General features: G+C 38.7%; 1 protein-coding gene and 1 pseudogene across 1 annotated transcript in view; one reads left to right on the top strand and one right to left on the bottom strand.

The window, feature by feature from the left end:
* cap2 (cyclase associated actin cytoskeleton regulatory protein 2) overlaps positions 1-22,790 on the top strand; it is a 101,913-nt gene that overhangs the window by 8,820 nt on the left and 70,303 nt on the right. Inside the window, exons 2-3 of the mRNA XM_088929402.1 lie at positions 18,469-18,602; positions 20,859-20,959. Of these exons, the coding sequence (XP_088785528.1) occupies positions 18,479-18,602; positions 20,859-20,959 (225 nt within the window). The 5' untranslated portion in view covers positions 18,469-18,478. The remainder of the gene's footprint in view (positions 1-18,468; positions 18,603-20,858; positions 20,960-22,790) is intronic.
* On the bottom strand, positions 810-4,057 carry LOC148822714 (uncharacterized; annotated as a pseudogene).

Raw genomic sequence — 22,790 nt, 5'->3', positions numbered from 1 at the left:
GAATCAATCAAGAGGGTATCCGGCGGTTAGAAGGACGTCGTGGAGGTGAGAGAGAAACCAGTCGCGGGTCACGATAAGGCCCTTCTCATTTACGAACAGAGGCTCGGTAGGTAAAGCTCCAGCAGAGGTGCGAAGATGCGCATAAAGAGATAAAGGCTCGTATGGGCTTATGTAGGAACGGAGTTTGAAATAATAAATGAGGGTACCGGACCTGAGTTGGTCGGTTTTGCTTTTCTTAAGATAGAAGGTCAATGTATCGGAAGATAAGATAGAGATGTCGGATAAACAGGGTTGAGAAGAAGGATCGAAGGATGGGGAAGCAGCGTTAAGTTCGGAGCATCTCAGGAAGCCGAAGAATGCTAGCAAGAATAATGATTCGAGAGTGCGGTCGACCCAGGGTGAGTGGTAACCAGCCCTGAGAACGTAGATGCAGGATTCCAGGATGTCTGAGGTAAGTGGTGCGTGCTGGTTCGGACGTGGTTTTTCAGATCGCTGAAAGCCTTTAAGAAGGAGAGTAATTTGAGGGTGGATAAGGGATGGACAGGTCATGCCGAAAAGGAGTTTATGGAAGAAGTTGATGCCGCAGAGATATACTTTGGTGGTGCATACCTGTACTTTGAGTGAGTTTCTACAATAGCAAACAAAGGATGATATGGTGAGAATATCGAAAGAAGGGAATTTTATGTTTGCGGAGAGGTGGAAGGATTGGAAGCCCTTCCAGGCAGTCCAGTAAGAACCGAGAGTTCGAGGGGTAATCCCTGAGAGGATAGTTTGCTGGGCCAGCTGGAGATAGTGATGGAAGGGATGATTCAGAGGAACGTGAGTTCCGAATAGGGAGGTACTGTGCACGGATTCAGTCTTGCATCTGGTGCCAAGTTCCTGAATTTCTGAAATTGAAAGTGAGAGAGAGAGTCAGCTATCTCATTAAGGTGGCCTGGAATATGAGCTGCTACGAGGATGAATTGGTGTGTGAGAGAAATCCATATAAGGTGGCGGAGAAATTTCATGATAGATTGGGATGAAGACCTTCCTTTGTTGATTATATGAATTACTGTGGAGTTGTCTGAATGAATGAGGACGGATTTTTGTTTCCAATTGTAGCCCCAAAAAGCGGCAACAACAATAGGAAATATTTTGAATAAGGCCGATGACTGGTCGGCAAGAGGGATTGAAAAGAATTCAGGAGGCCAAGGGGCCGCAAACCATTGGCCTTGGTAATAGCCTCCGGAACCAACTGAGTGGGCTGTGTCTGTGGAAAGCTGGATATCCTCAGGATCAGAGAGGAGGTCATTGTAGAAGAGAGATATGCCATTCCAGTTGGCCAAGAATAGCTGCCAAAGCCTGACCTCTGATTTGCAGTTGACTTACGTGGTGGTAAAGAGAGGACACGGAAGAGGTGAGGTTGAGAAGGTAGGAGATGAGTGACTGTCCTTGAGGAATGATATACTTGGCATAATTGAGGTGGCCGAGCAGAGTGAGAAGTTCCCTCTTTGTGTAACATTTGGCAGAACAATAGGTAGAGATATACATCTGGATCCCGTCAATCTTGTTGCGAGGCAGGAAGGCGGAGAAATTGATGGAATTGAGGGTGATCCTGAGGGATTGAATGGTATGAGAGGGGCCGGTTGTTTTGTCCATGGGGAGAGGTACCCCTAGTTTCCTAAAAACGGAAATAAGTGTGGAGGAGGCTCTTGCAGGTGGGGCGTGGGGAAAATCTATGGTAAGGAAATCGTCGAGAAGGTGGACAAGAAAAGGAAGCTTATAGTTATTCAAGAGGATCCAGCAGAGAGCTTCAGCTAAGGTATCGAAAATTTTTGGGCTACTCCTACATCCGAAAGTTAGGCGGACTGCGAAGAAGAACTTCCGCCAATAAACTCCGAAGAGGTACCAGAAGTCTGGGTCGAGAGGCATGACTTTAAAGGCGCTAGAGATGTCGGCCTTAGCAAGCCAGGCACCCGGACCTGTGATTTTGATGAGAGAAATGGCGTGGTCAATTGGGGCATAGTGGAGAGAGAATTCTGAGCTGGGAATGAGGCTATTAAGACTTGGCACGCGGGAATTATGAGGGGCTGACAAGTCGATTATAAGGCGTTTTTTACCGGAATACTTACGGACCGCTATACCGATGGGATTAATGCGGTATGCAGGGAATGGGGGAGAGTCAAGTGGGCCGATCATGAAACCGTTCTCAACTTCAGATGCTAGCGAGAAATCGACGGACTGGAGATCGGCGGTAGCTGATTGCAGATTTTTGCAAAAGAAGAGGGAAAGAAGGAAGTGTGCACAGGCCTTGTGAGAATTCAAAGGAAAGGCCGTCGAGTAAGATGTGAGTGGAAGAGGGATCGGGGTGACGGAGCAGTTCAGAAGCAAGAGCGGGGATATCAATTGGGGTAGACAGATAAGCCAGTCATTTGGGAACGCTGAAAGTGGAGCGAGTGTGGAAGGGCCAGTGTGGGCAGGCAGAGCGAGCATGAGCTTCGCCGCAGAAGCTGCAAATGTGAAGGAAGCGACAAAGGGAAGAGGTAGATGTCGAGGAATTAAAGTTGTTGCAGATTTGTTGGCCTCCGATCGTGAACGTCTTTGGACCGAGAAGGTTTGAAGAAGACCTGGAGGGAAAATTGATGCTGTGGGGGAAAAGGGGTGGAGTTGGGGTTAAGCTTGCAGATGGTATCTGGGATTTGATGAATGTGTCGGGGAGGAACAGAAGTCGCAGGAAAGAGCTCTGACGCTGGCGAAAGTGTGGCAGTAAAGCTCGATGTTGAGGGCTCCCCAGTAGGTGCGCTGATTCCATTGGAGTGGGCAGGCAGCGGCCTTGGCCGAGAACTGCTTATGATAATTGTAGAACAGGGAGCCCTCGAAACGGACAGATAAATTGAGGACAATGTGCATGTATTCATCGAGTTCCTGACGACAGCTGGGAAAGGCGGAGCACATGATGTCGCGAAAAATACTGAAAGCCAGACAGAATTAGGAAATTCTAAGGACTGAAGCAGAGTGAGGGTTGGAAGATTTGAGAGTAATGGAGATCGTGCCGCAGTCGACTGTCCTAGAATTGGAGTTGTAAGTGGAGGAAGAGAGAAGGTGAGCTAGATTGATGTCTGCACCTCGTAGAATTTGCTGCCGGAGTGAAAGGGGGATGGGAGGAGGACTAAACTTTAGTGTGTTAGGAGGAACTGGGAGAGGAACAGCTGTTCGGAGAGAAAAGTCCCTAGTAAAGGGGAGATTGGAATCCGGGGCCAAAGGCGTGAGATGACTGATGCCGTGTTGGACACAGGGGATGGGAGAAGATGAGGAGGGAAGAAGAGTGGAAAACAAATTGTGGTAGGAGGGGTTAGAAAGATCTAGGGCCTGAAGCTCGGTGGTTTGGGATATGAAGCCGAAGACTGTTGAGGAGGAATTGAAATAGGGGTGAAGGCTGCGTGAAGAACAGAGGAGGTTGTCGAGTCGTCTTAGACGTCAGGGGGTGTGGGAGGGTAAGGGCCACCTGTTGGTGAGCTGAGGGTCGTTTGCTGGATGACCTTTGGGTCGTGGAGACAGCAGCAGGGGCCGAAAGAAAAGAAACCGGGGCTGAAGGCACCAAGCAGGCGGAGCAGGAGCCCTGTTGGACACCGGAGGTAGAGACAGAGGGGGGTGCAGAAATTAGATTAAGCAGAGAAGAAGGGGCTGGGGGAGGGGCGTGAACCTGGGGCCTTGGACTCGGCAGCAAGGAGTTAAGGGAAGGAGGCTGAGTGGAAGAGGCTAGGTGCAGTTGTCCAGCAGAGGTATGGATTGGTTGGGGAAGAGACACGGACACAGATATATCGGGACAAGACAAGACGGAAGATGCGACAGGCAGAGGTGCAGGCAGCGTTGGGATCCTCACGTTGGGATGAGGGGCAGCGGCACAGGTGATGTCATCAGAGGGCGCTGGGGGAAGCTGTGGAGCCGAGGTTTCCTTTGTGTAGACTGCAGTTAGGTACGGGCAAAACAGAGCTTTTTTGGAAGCGTTTCTTTTAAAACGGACGCCATATTTTCGAAGTATCCTCTGGAGGCTTGCTACGGTCCAGTTGGAAGTCATGAGAGATGATACAGGAGAAGGGGGAGCCGATGTGCGTGAAGTGCGGCGGCGGGGATGACCTAGTGAGAAGCGGGGGTTATTTGGAGACTTTGCCGTAGAGGAACAGGAAGGCTGAGTTTGTGATGAGAGAGGGACTACGACGGCGGAACGCAGTCTTCGGCGAGGAGTTGGATCTTGTGAGGACTGGCTGGGAGATGAGTGGCACTGGTCTGGCACGGCAAATGATGTAGGTGATGGGACAGAGGTAAGGGGAGCAGGGGGGGCGGACTGGATGAGAGGGGTAGGGGAATCCCCTGCACTGCCGAAAAGGTCTTCTTTGGAGCAGGAGATTTGTAGATCCATGAGAAGTGGTAGCGCGAGAAGCAAGCACAGATTTGGGCTATGTGAAAACAAGCCATGCAGAAAACGAACGAGGAAGAAGAGAGGGTGATGTTTGGTATATATGGAGACCGGTTGCTTACATCAGAATTAGTGGGAATTGCAGCAGCTGTGTCGAATGAGCTTCGCTGCCTTCATTCCTCCCGAACTTTCATTAAAAACTCCATAAAGTGGGAGCCTGTCTTTTCAGGTAGTAGGTCCGGGTTGCCCACCTTTGAAGATAGCACATAAAGAGAGGGATGAAAACTTAAGAATTTAGTTATCTTGATCCATGTTCTCAGTACATTTATTATTGAAGGGTTCTTTTTAGCAAGTGGAGGTACATTAGTCATCTTCCTGCCTAAGAGGTTTACAAGAGAAGCTGGTTTACCGAGTTCAGCCTCCATATCCACCCAGGTGGAGTCTGGTGGTGCATGAATCCACTGCTGGAGGATTCTTGCTTGTATTGCCCAGGTATACTATTTCAGATTCGGCAAGGCACATCCACCGTAATCCCTGGGTAACTGCAAAGTCTTATATTTGATTTTTTTCCTGTCCATACAAATGTTGATATTACTTTATTCAGATCCTTTATGTCAGCTTTAGTCATGGGAGTGAATATCATAAATAGAGGATAGAGAAGTCTAGGTAATATTATCATCTTTACCAGGTTAATTCTGCCCAGGAAAGATATTGGTAAGTTTGTCCACCGTTTCATGTTTTCCTTTAAGTATATTAGGAGAGGTCTTATATTTACAGAATATAAATGCCAGATTTTGGGGGTCACCTGAATCCCAAGGTACGTGATACCTTTAGGATTCCAGTGAAATGGTTTAATATAGGCGGGTTCTCCTTTTCCCATGTTCCCCAAAGGCATAATCTCAGATTTACTGAAATTGACCTTATAGCCTGATATGGTTGAGAACACTTTTATACCAGTAATAATTTCAGGTAGGGAGTGAACAGGGTCTGTTACTGTCATTAAAACATCATCAGCATACAGCATAATTTTATGATGTCTCCCCCCCCCAGTTGGACCCCCTTGATGTTTGGATTACATCTAATATATATAGCCAATGGCTCAATTGCTATAGCGAATAGCAAGGGTGACAAGGGGCACCCTTGCCGTCTGCCCCTGTGCAGCCTGAATGGGGGGGAGATGAGACTGTAAGTTTGTATTGTGGCTTTAGGTGCACTATATAATAACTTAGACCATTTGATAAACTCTTCACCCAGATTAAATCTCCTTATAACATCAAACATATATTCCCACTCTACTCTATCAAAGGCTTTCTCAGCATCCATCGACACAAGGAGGCCTGAAACCTGTAGCTGGTCAAGATGGTGCATTATGTTAAACAGTCTCCTGGTATTATTAAATGAGTTTCTTCCTTTAATAAACGCTGTCTGGTCTGGGTCAATAATGCTAGTCATTATTCTCTCTAAGCATGTTGCCAGTATTTTAGCTAGCATTTTTATATCAACGTTAATAAACTTATGGGTCTATATGAGCTACATAGTTCAGGATCTTTTCCTTTTTTGTGAATAACTGTTATGTTAGCAATATTCATAGATTCTGGTAGGGAAGCTTCTTTAATAGATTTATTGATGGCCGTGTTACAGATCTGATCCTTCATTATTTAAAAAATTCTACAGGATAGCCATCAGGTCCTGGTGTCTTTCCTGACTGTAGTGATATGATAGCTGTTTTAATCCCTTTACTGGAGATAGGTTTATTTAGAAGTTCCTTCTGTGTATCATTGACTTGAGGTATGTCTATGCCTTTAAAAAAAGTGCTATCCTGAAGCAGTTTTTTTATCCGTTTCTGAGCTATATAGCTTCTCAAGAAAAATTCTTAAAGATGCCATTTATTTTCTTATTTTCCAGTGTTCGCTGGCCATTCTCATCTTTAATGGCAGAAATGAAATTTTTGGATGGTGCCAATCTTGCAAGGAGGTGGTTGGGTTTATTGCCCTTTTCAAATAGATGGTGTCTTCCATATAGAACATCTTATTATTAAGTTGTGACCTAAAATCTCAGATTTAGCAGTGTAGAACTCTTCTTCCAATTTTGATTTTTTTTTCTCGAGTGCTAATTGCAAAGAGATTCGTTCCTTTTTCTTTTTATTCGTATAAGAAATTATCATACCTCTCATGTATGCTTTTTAAGCCTCCAATACTGCCCTAGGATCGATTTCTTTAATGTCGTTGCACTGTAAGTATAGCTTTGTTTGTTCATTAAGGAACTTTCTGAATTCATCATCCAGCAGATTAAATGGATTTAGTTTCCATACAAGAGCGCTCCACTGGTCGTGGAGAGGACATACTCATTGTCACAGCAGCATGATCTGATCTATGATTAGGTTAGTCTCAACTGTATCGTCTCCCGCAGTGAATTCGCCATCTTGCTCGCCTTCTCTCTGTTGTCGTCATGTCTTTCTTGACGCTTTTGTTTGGTTTTGGGCGAGCGGGGTTTGTCCGAAATAGTCGACAAGTGACATTATTTCACTGTAAGAGTGTTATATTAGTATTTTGTGTTTAAAGACTGTATTTTTATGCCTATTTTGCTAAATTCAGCGAGGAGCTCGACAGATACACGTCCTTCTCCTCTGAGGGCATAGCCACGCCCCCTCAAAAACGTGTACTTTTTATAATCTGCTTAATAGGGAATATAATATGGAATCATGTATGTAAAGGAATGAAAAACGATATTAATTTAAGGATCTAAATATATTTAAATAGCTCAAAGCATTTCCGTAGTCCACTTTCTTTGTAAACATCTGCATAAATTTGACTCATTCACTTGTGATTACTTGGAAACATTTTGCCTGTCCTTTTCAACTATAGCTTCAGCTACCAAGTGGCATGATGGCATAATGGCTTTAAGTGTGTGACTCGTACCCTGGAAACTAGGGTTCGAATCCTACTCAGGGCTTGAATTTTTCTTTAACAAGTAAACATTTCTTTAAAAAAAAACTAAAATAGTAGATGTCATGGACACTATATAGATTTTTTTAGCCTTAAAACGAAATCGTATATATTATCATTATAATCACAAATAACAAAATGGTATTAAAAAGACCACTGAAACTGAACTATAATAATGTATCTAATATTTATTAACAATATGAATATGTTATTAACAATCTTATTAGTAACAGCTAATAATTTCAAACTGCTTGTTTTTTGAAATTGTATTTTGTTCGGGGTGATTTATGACTGTTTTCACAACCTTCTCTTTTTTATTAAAACGCCTTTTTTTGAGAAAGAGTGTTCCAGACCACTCTTTAATTTGTGAAACTCTCTGTATTTCCTGTTTTCACACAGATAAGAATAACCTACATATGCAAATATTTTCACAGGTGGAAAGATGTTCTGTGCTTATTGGGTCTTTCACCACAGTATGCATTATGTTCCTTTTTTTAAGCATTAGTCAAAGTATACAGAAGTCTGTCAGAATCATAATAAATGTAACTAAGATAGTGTAGCTGAGACTACTATCTGTCCTGGATAAAGCAGTTAGAAAACAGAAACTGGTGCATTTATAGTAGTAAAATCGATGAGTCTTTCCTTTTCCGCTTGGAATTAACTTTTATGTATTACAGCCACTTTATGTAACACAGGTCTGTACTTCTTCAACAAATATCTTGTCACAAAGACTAGGAGTGTTACACCCCACTGTGTTTATGTAGAATAGACAGTTATGCTTGGGGGATGGTGATGGAAAACATTTATGTTCTCATAGTGGTGTACTGGGGACCCCACCCTGGACAGACAAAGGTGATAAAGATGTTAAAAATCCAAAGGCTGGCAGAGTTCAGCGCCTTTTAAATTACTGAGAGGCTATGAACAGCAGCAGCACCTGTGTCAATGTTGGTGGTTTTATAAAAAAATAATATATATAATAATATCATTAACAACAACAATAATAATAATATAAAGTATCAAATTCTAAAAAGATTAACTAAAGAACGTCTTCTATTTCTGTTTCAGCTTAATGGGGCAAATATAAAGTTAAATCGGTCAAGATCTCGGACTGTTTTCTCATAACAAAACCGTGAAAGAAGTAGACCTTAAACTTATATTGGGTTTCTCCATAGGTGTCGGAACAGTTCAATGAAATAAACTTCAATACAGTTAGGCAGACAGATGTCCTGGTGCGGTTTCAACATATTGATGAGCTGTTCTCCGATTACTGGCAATTGAAAAAATAACCCTTCTTCCCAACATTGTCACAACATAGTAAACAACAGTCTGACTTCACTGTCATGGTGCGGTTTCAACATATTGATGAGCTGTTCTCCGATTACTGGCAATTGAAAAAATAACCCTTCTTTCCTCCTTTAATTTAAAGAATTCTGGGAAGAAATCCTTAATCATGAAACTATCACGTATAATAATTCATCCAGATACAAATTTTGCCAGAAACAACCTCCCAGAGTAAATCTTTGGACTGCACAGTACTGTACAGTACAATATACAGTTTAAAGTTTTACATTTAAAGTTAAATTGTTGGCTGAATACCGGCTGCTGAAATTTGGATTAAGACAAAATATAGATTTTCTCAATTCGGATGTACTACTGTGATAATTTGAGCTAAAGTATAGGAATATAATTATATCGTTATCAATTTCTTTAGATACACAATTCCATATTATATTCCCTATTAATCAAATTCTAAAAAGAATGTGTTTTTTTTACTGCGATAACGAGTGCAGATATTCATGGGAAATGTTAAAACATTATAACTTTTTATGAAGTATTTAAACTTAATATAGTCAGAAGGAGCACATTAAAACTATTCCAAAATAACCAAAGTATGTAACAGAATGAAAGACTTTGATGCTTAAAATGTTTAGGAAGAAAGTGGAATACTGGTGTGTATTTTTTATTTAAACTACCAATACCAGCCATGTACAGTTTACATAATATGTTTATGTTTCTAAATTAATATCGTTTATGAGCGATCTCCGGGAAACCATGATAGGCATGGTGAATCAGAGATTCTCAAAACTTATTTTGTATGATTGCAAACGAATACGTGATCGGATTGGATGCTGTGGTGTTACTTTTTGTCAATGAAAAAATAAAGTATTTTCGTGTCGCAAAAGTTAAACTGATGCAGACATTTACAAAGAAAGTGGACCACGGTAATACTTTGAGCTTACAGCATGTCCAAAATCATTCATTAATAATACTGTTAGTAATATCTTCCGTAAAGACTTTGATGCATAAAATATTTCTGCATAGTTAAAATATTTATGATGAAGGTGGAAGTTTGTGCTTTTGTCCAACTGAGCAATCTTGTTTTATAAAATATATCGATTTTTTAATGTTTAATGATTAACATGCTGTAATACACAGTTTAAAATTATTAAAAGTCTAAAGAGTATACAACTTAAATTCTTAATTAGAAAAAGATTGTCCCTCAGCAGTGCGTTTTCTGGCAATAGCTCAAATGCTGTACATGAGACATTAAGCTTTATTAGCTCCACCTGGCGGTTTTACAAGGTGATTCTGGATGCTATTATCATAACTGCGGTATGATGCGGTATGACGCATTATGATGTGTTTGACGTGCCACACCTACCGCGTTTTAACGCAGCGTACTCCACGCATTTTGAATGTCTGGATCTGTAAGTAAATGTAAAAATACAAAAATTCACATGAGCAAAAAGTTTTTGAAATGGAGCAGGTGTAACTTTGAAATGAGCAAACAGAACAAAGGTGAGTCATCACCAGACATAGTGCAGAAGAGGGATGCAGGATCCCTTGGAAATGCTTAGATTAAAAAAAAAATCACAGAATGCTGTGTTACAAAAGAACATGTGAACCTGAAGTAGATTTGGCAGAGAGGGGCTTGAATAAACAGCTGCATTTCTGGCAGGGAGGGTATGAAGGTTTGATGGGATAATTAATTAGCACATATGAAAAACCATGCAATTCTGTCAGAGAGCCTTATAAGGTTTTAATTGAAAACTTGGTTTCGTGGAAGGCTTCTGAAATAGTTGGGTATTCAGGTAGATTGCCAGCGGAAAGGATTTCTAAATATATTTTGTTAAAACAAGTAAGTTTTTTTGCAACACATAAAGGACTTTTTTTCAAGAAAGTGATTTAGCTTTTGTCACTAATGGAACCACTAAATAAGGACAACAATAGAAATCTAAAGATTTTTTTTATTCTGTGTTGGTAGCAGGATGAACTTAGGACTCAGCAGCTGTCGGGCTGAGCTCAGTGTATATTTTGTTGCAGAGCTGGTGCACGATGTTAACGGTGAAAACAGGTATTTAGAAATGGTTCATTTCAAGAAGGAGATTTTCAGAATAATTACAAATCTAATAAGATAGGGCAAGCATAGAAAATAGGCAAAGCTGTTTAGCAAAGGGGTGTGAGAAGAGTGACAAACCAATATAGTTTAGATCTTTTTTTCTGAACCAGATAAAATTTGATCATGTTTCTCTATAACAATAATAATTAACTTTATTTTATCTAGCACCTTTAAAAGTAGCATCTCAAAGCAATACAGTAGGTGTAAAACAGTTATAAGGACCACAGATTACAAAGTAAGCACATATAAGAAAGACATGCAGTTAGAAGTGCTGCAGAAGTTAGAAAATGAAGTAGATAGAGACACTAAATAGCCTTTCTGAAAAGAAAGGTTTTGAGTTTAGATTAAAATGCACTCAGGGTAGGTAACTGATATCACGGGATACAAATCCAGAGATTTGGGGTAAAACAAAAGAAGGAACTGTCACCTGTAGAATGTAGATGGTCTTGAGCACATCTATAAGACTAGAGTTAGACAAACAAAGGTGATTGCTTGCCTGCGACCCGGTCAGGATGCTGGCTGCCAAATTCTGAACATACTGGAGATTGCTTGGTGTAGATTAAATTACCCAGTGAAGATGATGAAGTTAACAGACTCCTTGCATATCTACTGCTGAATGTTTCTATAGATACTGAAATGAGGATTTTTTTTTAGATTTTGTGCAGTTGCTAGCATTGAACTGTGTGTTGGATGCTCATAAATTGAAGGAATAGGCAAACATAGCTGATGCTTATCCACGGAGCCAGCATCTTAAGATGTTTGTATTTAGAGACAGTTTGTTTCAGTACAGATGAGTTGTGGATACTGATGTGCCAGAGAGGTGGAATGGCTGTTTCCTTAAGCCAGCACTATAAAATAATTTATCCCCAGTGAGGATAACTGCTGTTTCTATCACTGTGTATAGTTAGTTCCATCCATTTTCTAATCTCTTTATGCAGTACATGGGATCTCTAGCCTATCCCAGCAAGCCATTTGGCATTATGATGGACATAATGCCAGTCCATCACAGGGCAGACAAATGGGCACAAACACATCACGGCCACCTTTCCCACAACCACAGTATGTTTTGGACTGCAAGAGGAAATCAGATCACCTGGAGAAAACCCACGTGAACTGCCTGACGTGTACCCCAAAAGTCCTATAACAATAAATGCAGAGGCGTTCACATTAATTCTTCCCTTACCAGTAACCATCATCAGTAACATGATAAAAAGGTAACTTAAACATTAATTAGTCATTTAAAAATATCTTAATTGTATGCTATTAGGTCTAAAATTAGTTTTTTCAAATGTGTTTTCTTTCTTCTCTTTTCAGCATGGAAAAAACCTATTACTTGTTCCTTTGCAGCCTACACAGCTACCCACCTGAACTACATTTAAATTTAAATGTTTTTTAAATGTTTTATGGCTAACCATATTGACAAAAATATGTTTTTCTGTTTTATGGATGAAATCTATTACTTCTTCATTATTTCCCTCATTATTTTCCTAAAACCATGATTTAAACACTTTTATTTCACTTAGAATTAAGCCTATTATTATTATTGCACTTAGAATTATGTGTTATTAAAGATTTCTGTACCGTGACAAACCAGCCTGGTGCCTCTCTCTAAATGAACAGGAATCTGGCTAAAGAGGTCCGTCTGATAGGAGACATCATAGAATGTACAGTATCAAGCTGTACATTTAGTGATCTATAGAGCAGATGAGCTCCAGCAAGTCTCCAGGCTGGTTCATTCCCAGTACCATAAGTCAAATGTCACTATCCACCACCCAAAGGAAGATCTTCCAATAAGTGATCTGTAAGGTGGATACCAGAACTAAACCTGATAGCATCTTGGCCGCGGGCCAACTGGTGATGTCCTCCCATTAAACACACTGACTTGAAAATCTCTCTCTAAACTGACCAACTGATTTTTATGACCCTGTGACTGCAAGCAGTCCAAGTCAGGACTTCAGCTTTTCTCCAAGAAGCCAGGAGAGTGAGTCATGAAAGTACAGAATTCTGTTCAAGATATTCTCTCTGAAACAGAAAAAATTTTATGTTATGAACCCAGCTATTTTTACTTGATCAATTAAATTAGACAGTTGTACTTTTTTTGTCAACATCCAGAATATTCTGAACAAAGCTATAGCATGGAACAAACTGAGTTCCCCTTTCATCTTGAAAACCTTGTGAACCTTAGGAAGACAAACTGTGCACACACTGTTATAAAGACCAAAGCCAGTAAGACACTTCTTTGGCAGAGCTGTCTGATCCCAGCACAAGGAAAAGTTCTTTCATTTCTCTAGCTGCTATGGAAACCCAGCCAACTTTTTTTCCAGCACGAAATGTAAACTCATTAAGGATGTCTGGACAATGAATTGTTGAATTTAGCTTTATTAATCACATCATTCTTGAGAGAGCTATTACAAACACATTTGTTGTTTAGTTTATGATAGTAAATATATATTTACTTGTGTCTGAGAATATACAGTAAATGAGATTTAGTTTTATGAGACAGACAGAGCCTACGAACTAGACTTTACCACGTAAGAGTTGATGCATATTTGAATTCTGAAGTTGTTAACTGACCTTTTTAATCCCTATGTCAATAAACAGCATTCATGTTCACAGCAGCTCATTGTTCACAGATACATATTCTATTGTGTAGTTGCTTGTTAAGCATGTTTGCTTATATCAATAAATTGTATAATTTATATTTAAAATCCATGTGTGAGACTGTAAATTTTAAATGTTTGATTGGTTCCTAAAAGCCGACAAGGATTCTGGCAATTTACTGTTACAATATTTGATTGTAACAGCAAATTAAAACCCCCAGCCTTCTACAGTAACATAGTAACAACTACAGGTATTAGCCTTATCTTGTATAAGTTAGATTTTCGGAGTGCACTCTACTATGTTTGCAGTTTTCTCCTAGGAAACATGTTGAATAACAACATAAGAAAGATTAGAAATGACCATTTCTGGACCATTAATAGTTCATAGCCTATTGATCCAAGTTTCCTATTCAGCCATGTCTTGAAGAAGCCAGGGTATTGGTTTCAAGCCAAATTTCTGGATAGCTTGTTCCATACTCCCACTACCCTAAGGTAAAAAACATGCCTCCAGTGCTCAGTTTTAAAGGTCCTTTAGTGTAGTTTCCCCCTGTGGTTCATGTTTCGTTGTTCATTCTGAAGTCCATTGCATTGACTTTTCAAATCCTCAAAAGCATTGACACCTATGCTAAATCCAAATGTGCATATTTCCTGATTGCCAGCTGCCTGTAATTTGAAAATGGGGGAACTTTATCAAAGCCTAACTGAAAATCTGAAAAGTCAATATTCTTATGCCTCTATAACTGGTTTTCCACATATCCTTATTCTCCTTGACCTCAGTGCTGCTTTTGACATTGTTAATCATCTTAGTTTTTCATATTTAAACTGTGTTTGAAGTTTCTGACATTGCTCTTAAAGGGTTAAACTCTTACCTTACTGATTGCTAGCACTTTTTCTCTCTTGGGGTCTCAGTTCTGTAATTCGACTTGTTACGTCTGGTGTTCCTCGGGGCTCGATACTGGGCCCCTACTATTCCACATTTACAGTGGGTATAGAAAGTCACCACCCCCTTTCAAAATTTGTATCTTTTGTTGTATGACAAAAGCAAATTAAATTAGGCTTGTTCCATTTTTATTTACACACAGTAACCCACATTAGCCAAATGAAAATTATTTTTTCTAAAACATTCTGAAAATTGATTAATATTACAGCAGTAAAATACCTAATTTGGATAAGTGAACAGCCCCCTTACAATTGCATTTGTAAACTTGCTCAGGAATAACCAATCACCTTACAGATCACACAACAAATTAATTGACTCCCACCTGTGATTAATTGAGGTGATTTTGATTAGTTCCGAATAAAAGCAGCTGTTTCTAGAGGTTTCCACTGCTTGGAAGTGCGTTTCAAAGCAAAGAATCCACTAAGGGGGGGGAGAGGTGCTTTCAAAAGAACTTAGAGATAAAGTTGTGGAAAGGCACAAGTCAAAAGATAGGTATAAAAAGATTACACAGGCTTTAAGTATCCCATGGAGCACAGTCAAGACCATCATTAAGAAGTGAAAGGCGTATGGCACCACCCAGACCTTGCCTAGATCAGGTTGTCCCTCCAAACTGGATGACCGAGGAAGAAGGAGACTGATCAGAGAGGCTACCAAGAGGCAAAGACTGGTCATTGTGTGCATGTGACAACAATATCACAAGTGCTCCACAAATCGGGCTTGTATGGGAGGGTGGCAAGAAAAAACAACATCATGTCTTGTTTATGTTTTGCTAAAAAGCACCTTCAAGATTCTATGGCCAAGTGGCAAAAGGTACAGTGGTCAAATGGGACCAAAATCTAACTTTTTAGCCGGAATGCAAAACGGTACATCTGGCGAAAACTCAATGCATCTTACCATCCAAAGAACACCATTCCTACAGTAAAGCACAGTGGTGCTAGCATCCTGTTGTTGGGGGTGATTCTCTTCAGCTGGGACTGGGGCACTTGTCAGGATAGATGGGAAGATGGATGGTGCAAAATACAAGCAAAGTCTTGAAGAAAACCTGCAGTCCTCAGCCAGGAAGTTAAAAATGGAAAGATGGTTCACCTTTCAACATGACAATGACCCAAATAACACTGCCAAAGCATTGGCATAGTCCTGGAGTGGCCTAATCAGAGACCGGAACTAAACTCCATCTAAAATCTTTGGAATGACTTGAAGAGGGCAGTCCATCAACAGTCACCGTGCAGTTTGACTGAGTTTGAAAATATTCCTCCCTCTAGGTGTGCAAAGTTGGTAGAGATGTATCCAAACAGGCCCAAGGATGTAATTCAAGCGAAAGGTGCTTCCACCAAGTATTAACTCAGTCGGGTGTTCTCTTATCCAACCCGCTTATTCTACTTTTTTTTCAGGAATTTTGCTTTTATTTTCACTTGGATGTTGCAAGGTACAATTTGTAAATGAAACTGGAAATAGTCTGATTTTATTTGTCTTCTTTTTGGGCTTCAGGGCAACAAAAGGAGAATGTTTAGAAATGGGTAGTGACTTTCTATACCCACTGTACATTAATCCATGGCCTAATTATCATTTCTATGGTGATGATACTCAAATCTACTCCATAGATTTGAGGCAAATCAAGCTAACACTTATATCGATGGTTCAGTCATTTGAACTAATTTAGGAGCAGTGTTTAAGACCAGGTGTGGCACGGTGGTGCAGTGGTGAGCATTGCTGCCCTCCATTACTTCCATACTAAACCTGACACTTAAATGGCTGTCTCTCCACTGTCTAATTGCATCTCTGCTATAAATAACTGGATGACTCACAATTTCCTTTATTTAAACTGCTGCAAGACTGTACTTAAATTTCAATCTAAAGTGAAGAATTTGGGGTTGATATTTGATCCAAGCTTGATGTGTGACTCACATGTGCAAAATATTGTGTCCTGGAGTCCTTTCATTGGCTTCCAACCAGGTTTCATAATGACTTCAAAATCATCATGCTCACCTAAATTGCTGTACATGGCTCGGTACCTCAGTACATATCTGACTTATTATTGTCCTACTCCCCACCTCACAACTTTTGTTTATTTAGTTCTGGTCTTCTGTCCACCTCCTCGAAGTCCGTCTACATACTATGGGTGACTAGCCTTTCTCTTGCTAACCCCCAAAGCTCTGGAATTATATATCTAAGGATATCAGAGAGTCACATTACCTGAGCACTTTGAAATCAAGACTGAAATCATTCCATTATATTTTATTTAAATTGGTTCTACTGTATGTCTATCCCTTTGATTTCCTACTGTATTGCTAATCCTTATTGCAATTGTGTAATTCTGTTGTCTCCTCTCATTGTGTGCTTTTTTTCTGTCCTCTAAAGCACTTTGAGAAGCCTGTTTTAACAGTGCTATATACAGTACAATAGTTTATCATCATTGTTTTAAATGTATTTTTTATTTCCGGTAAAGCTCTTTGAGAAGATACTTGAGATATTTTTATAAAATAAAGTTGTTGTTTTTATAAGATCAAAATACACTATATGCATCTATTCCTACTGCTGCTTGTTCAAAAAACTTAAGTTGGTTAGCTACCTAAATCATGCCAGAGCCAATCCGAGGACCTTATTAAAAAATTCAAACAGTAGTTGTGACAGATGGTGAGTATAAAGGGCAGCTTCATCTTGTGCAGCTGAATCCTGCTAGTCCTTCTAAGAAGTTGGACGCCGACCATGCAGAGCAGAGTAACTACTTAGCATGCCAAAATACAGATTTTTAACATACATCTGTCGCCACTCCTCTTCCATACCCATTGTAGACCATGTCGAAGTCTACACATGCAGCATGTCAGTGCAGCAAAGCACTAAATTCTGTGTCATGATCTGTTTTCTTTAAAGTTCAAATCATAAAATGATGACTTCTTTAATAGAATTTCTAAATTGTAAACTTTCTTATTAAATTTTTCATGTGATAAGGAGGTACTGGAACTGTGCTTCAAGGACCTGGAGTCTCAATAGTTTCAAATTGTGAGTTGCCGGAGCTCAAAAGCTCCATCATAAATTAAGCATACTTGATACCTGCCAGAACTACACTCCAGAACAACTGCAGTGCTTCCTAGACAAGCTCTTCACCATTTATGTTATGTTTTGCTCCTCTCCATACCGTCAGTAGTCAAACTCTAAGGAAATGTTATGACACAAAGAAAAACTCCCTAACTCTAATAACACATCTCAATAAGGTTTAAATGAAAACTGAAAATGTCTCTTAAGACTTTTCAGTTTTTGGATATAATTTCAAAAACATTGTATCAAAAAGTATTTTTGAGGGTGTCTATAGCATGTATACATATATAGACAATATAGAAATGGTGAAGCCCAGATAAAAGTTTAATCCTTCTGTAGTTGGATTGTTGTTGCCATTCATTTCAGTGCATTCACTAGAGCATACTAGAAACAAGAAAAATAACTAGAAAAATAGAAAATCTAAAATCTTTTAGAACCTGTCTTTTGAATGATAAAATCAGACTATAACAGTGCCTTATATTTCACAAACAAGATAATGAAATGTTTTATATAATTTGTTGTAGAAATCCTTGAAGGGGGCTCATTTGTCTTAATAGGCTTCTGGTAGAAAACTGACTTTTTGAAACTTTTTACTGACTCATTAAACTTAAGTTTTTAATGTAAAACGCCATGCATGTGACAACTGTTTGTGAGAGCGTTATCGGAGGTGTGTGACAACCATATTTTCTATGACACTTAAAACTCAACAGAGGACAAATTGAATCGCACTAAAAGTGATTCAAGTGTGTTTTATAAAAAAGGAGAATCCAGAGTTTTCTGCTGTCTGTTAAAGGTAGGTAAAGAAAAATCTTTGATCCATAAGATCTAACATTATAATACATTACATTATAATACATTATACTATATTACATTATAATAGAGCTAACACTGAACTGTACATTCTACATTGGAAGTATGTGTGATTTGAAATTTGTTTTGGTTTTGAATGTGGAATGCTCTGATAATTTTTTATCATTGTAAGTGTCTTTTTGTGAACCAATTTTATTATGGACACACTGTGTTTAGTGTAACGCATGAGAGAATATTTAGAAGATGCCTTGTGTACTTTAACACGAATGTACAAGTTTAATGTCTAGTATGTGTGTTGATAATTGTAATGAACAGCATGTATCCCATGTTTGTTTTTGCAGTGTATCCACAATGTCTGACTTGGAAGGCCTAATGGAACGTCTAGAAAAAGCTGTGATACGACTTGAAAGCGTGTCATCCAAGCTACAAAGATCACCTTTAACTGAGGATAACATTGTGAATGGGCTTAATGGAGGTAATGTATAATGATCATGAGCATACTGTCACAATACAATAAGAGAACCCTGTGCGTGGCAATATCTATTTGGTCACAGAAGGTATATTCTGATGAACAAGTTCTAGCTTCATAGCTTAATTTACGCTTAAACTGTCTAATTGTGTATTAACGTTTAGCATACAAATGTGTTCACAGTGTCTCAAAATTCAGGTTTTTCTGTATTCTCTATTTGTGATGTGATCTTTAGAAAAATATTCTAGCTGTTTTGTTTCCAAATTGGTTTCAGATTTTCAAACCCTGGTGCATCATCTGTCTTCCATGATTAGTGTTAGTGGAGCAGAGGGGAGTATCAGAATATTAATTTCTGTCAAGCTATACTAATTGAAGCACTTTATTATAAATTACCAACCATAATAGGCTTTTGAGATTTCTTAAAATATTTATCCCTTATTGCAGGGTTTAAAACTTTATCTGAAATGTTACATCCAATTTAAATGAAAATTAGGCTTATTGGTTTCCGAGTTCCAACATATAAGCAATTGTACAGTCATGTGAATCCTGCAGACGTCACTGAAAATTAAAACTGTTTTTCAGACTTGGAAAATGTCCTACCAAATTACAAATTCATCAAAATAATTCTGAGTGCTATTTTTACTAATGTGTTTTTAAAAAAGATTTCACTATATACAGTATAGTTTTCTTAGGAATTTCTTCTTAAAAATATAGAGGGGTGCAAATTGTATCTCTTAATCAGGGAGATCTACAATGTGTGTTGGTGAGTTGTCATACCTTTGTAATTATGTAGTTGTTTTTGCTTTGCAAATTGGCTAAATTGCTGAAAAACAAAAAAAAAGATGTGGGAAATTAAGTGGGTATGTGTGGTAGTGTGTGATTGTTTGAAACCACAACTTGCCCAGGCACAGATTAATAAAATGTGTGGCTGATGTTGGTTTGTGCTTCTATACAACATGAAAAAGACGAGATTATGCAAAGAGTGTGGTTCAGTGACATGCAGTGAGGCTAATTGAATACTCCAGTGCTTGACTGAGTTAGTGAATAAGGATTGGTGAATTGGGCGACACTGTGGGGAATACTGAAATGCCTGGTGATTAATGAAGAGGCAGACTTGAAAGGACATTGAAGAGGTGATGGAACGATCTAATAAGTATGATGAGCATGTGCAGTATAAATAACAAGTAAAACCTAGAATCCTGGAGGAGTCCCAAAAGAAGAATGAGATACCTCTTAATACCCAAAAAACGTATGTGACATATAGGCAGGGTTGTTTGCTTGGTTTTGTGCTGCATTAACGTCTATGGACTTAAAATCCGTAAAATTGTACCTTTTAATGACTTATGGTCATAGTGAGAACTGCTCTAAGTAGCAGAAAGCTGTTGACAACAGCAGACTGCAATGTAAGTTTTACAATAAAAATTTAGTAACTTCCAGAATGGTATAAAGTGGTATTCATGTAAAATATGAAAAAAGACAACAGCAGTGACTTACAAAGAACAGCTGCATGGAGATTTGAATTTCAGATTTCCTCTGGCATCTTCATTTGAAAGACAGTAAAACAAGTTTAACAACATTGTTCTCAACAAGTTTGAGAACATTGCCTCCCTGCCTTACAAATAATAACAATTCAAACAGGATGAAGCAGAGCAGTGCTAATCTTCTTGCTTCTTGTGTAATGCAATGTGGTTCAGTGAGATGAGAATATAAAAGTTATGCTGTGGATGCCATACTTATTTCCCCGACATTTATACAGACCTCCTTCTATATAAAGACGGAAGTTTTCTTTTTTGTGTCTACCTCCAGCTTCTGCTAGCTTCTGTTCTCTATTCTCCGTCATGATTAGCACACATACCTGTTAACAATAAACACTATTGAGCCTGAATTTCTGCTCTTCTGTCCCCCTTTTCTTACTCACACATGCAGCTAGAAAAATAAGGGAGATTGCTGCAATATCATGAACTGAAATTCTTTATATACAGGTACATGCAATGGCTAAGAAATGGTGACTTCTACCTTATATAAGATTCAGGTCAGGTAAAAACTTGCAGAACAGAACCCTTACTTAACACAGAGTGTGTGTATAGTTCAAAACGAAAAGTCTGTGAGAACCTGTATGGGAAATCTTAACTAAATTCCACATTATTAAATCCGTTCTTTATCACTTGCTACCTCAATGTTAGAATTATAACTATTCCACAATAAAGCTAAGAGGTCTGGTTTTCCTTCTCTGTGTAACCAAAAAGATCTTCTACTTCACAGGTGTGCCACCCTCTTTAGAGGCCTTTGACATTCTACTGGCCAGTGCTGTGACCAGGTATCTCAAGAACAGTAGGGACATAGGAGAAGATGTGGAGAAACATGTGAGTACTTCTGGTCAGCATGTTTTATCATGCATCTGATATTGAACAAATTATATAAAATATTGTAGCTCCTTTGTTTCCAAATCGGTTCAGATTTTCAAGCCCTGGTGCATCATGTGTCTTCCATGATAAGTGTTAGTGGAGCAGTGGAACTATTTACGAAATACAAGAATGGCAAATTCCTGTATAATATTACTTAGTTTAAATTCAGATTATATTTAAAACAGGACATTTTTAAACTTTTATGAAGGTTAAGACTTTTCTTTTCCTTCTTAGCACATTTTTATAAACAAGCAATATATGTTCCTGGATGTAGATAAGATTAACCAGTTAAATCTGATAATGCAGTAATTGACAATCACTGTTCTTTTTCTCCTTTGGCAAAATGTATGTTTTAAATAGCTTCTCAGTTTGATTGTGGATCAGTATTCACTTCAGGGAGGATATTAAAAGACAGCTGGTCATTTAGTTCAAAGTCTTATTTAAGTTGATGTGTGCAAAGAAAGCCCAACAACTGCAGCCAACCCCAAATAATTGAACAAAGGGCTTCTTTAAATACGTATGGTCACATTTGATAAAGCTCTGAGCTTTCTGCAGCTGCTATCATGTGTGCATTTATATAGCAGCTATATTCAGTTCTTATACTAAAACTCAACACCTGTTGAAAAGAAAACTTTTTTGGAGGCTCCACAGGGGAAAAAAACGGTTCAGTAGCTAGCAAAAAGACAGAACATTATTTTTATTACAACTACATTTGGACCTTTAGGAGAAATACTACTGAATCTGATTTAAAAACTACTGTGTAAAAGCCGATTTTAAAATAATTTTAATGATCCTAGGAAAACTAGTACATTAATTTCTTAGTACACCGTGTCCTTCACTTTCTAATTTACTCTATAAAAAGTGCAGATTTGAAGAGTAATTTATGAAGCAGCTGAACAATATCTTAAAATTGTAGTTATTTATAAACATATTAAAGTTCTTATGTAATCTTATGATGATTTTTGCAGGTTTCTTCCTATGATAGCTGTTATTGAACTGATTTATTTTTGAAAATCATGAGGTCTTGGAAACCAATTTCTCACAAGGCCTTCCAAAGTGACCCCTTCACAGAATGCTTCTGTAATTGATAGTTAAAATTATACCCTTTTTATAGCCTAAAAATAGCCTTTTTATTTTTAGTTTGTGTGTGATGTATTGTCTTATTGGGCACTACAGTTTCTTGAATTAGAATTCAAAATCAAAATAAGCTACAACTGCATAATTTATGGACTTGTTTTACAGTGCCCTCCAGAATTATTTGCAACCTTGCTAAAGATGAGCAAAAAAGGCTATGAAAAAATGTCTTTTTTGTTTATCAGCTTGATCTTACACTGAAAATAGGAGAGAAATCTAACCTTTCAGTGAGGTAAAATTATTCAAAGGGAAAAAAAATCCTTATAAAAAATAAACATTTTTCTCAAAAACACAGGTGTCACAATCATTGGCACCCCTAGAAATTCCTATGAACAGAATCGAATTCATATTTTACCTTTTTTAAGCACACCCGAGTCTTTAGGAACTCTTAAGTGGTCATCCTTGACTTCGTGTTTCACTGGGGCATAAATATGAGGTATCATGCAGGCCAAACACTCTTAGTCATCCATCAACATGGGGAAGACCAGAGAATACAAAAATGAAATGAGACAAAAGGTTGTTGACCTTCATAAATCAGGCAATGGCTATAAAAATAGCTTCACACCTAAAAATACCCATCTGCACTATTAGGACAATAAATAAGAAGTTTTAAACAACTGGAGCTGTGATGAACCTGCCTGGAAGAGGACGCAAG

The sequence above is a fragment of the Atractosteus spatula genome, chromosome 12 (assembly GCF_055471065.1).
Source record: "Atractosteus spatula isolate fAtrSpa1 chromosome 12, fAtrSpa1.hap1, whole genome shotgun sequence".
Classification (NCBI taxonomy): Eukaryota; Metazoa; Chordata; class Actinopteri; order Semionotiformes; family Lepisosteidae; genus Atractosteus; species Atractosteus spatula.
Note: the sequence above shows the minus strand (reverse complement) of the source record. Positions and strands in the feature narration are given on the sequence as shown.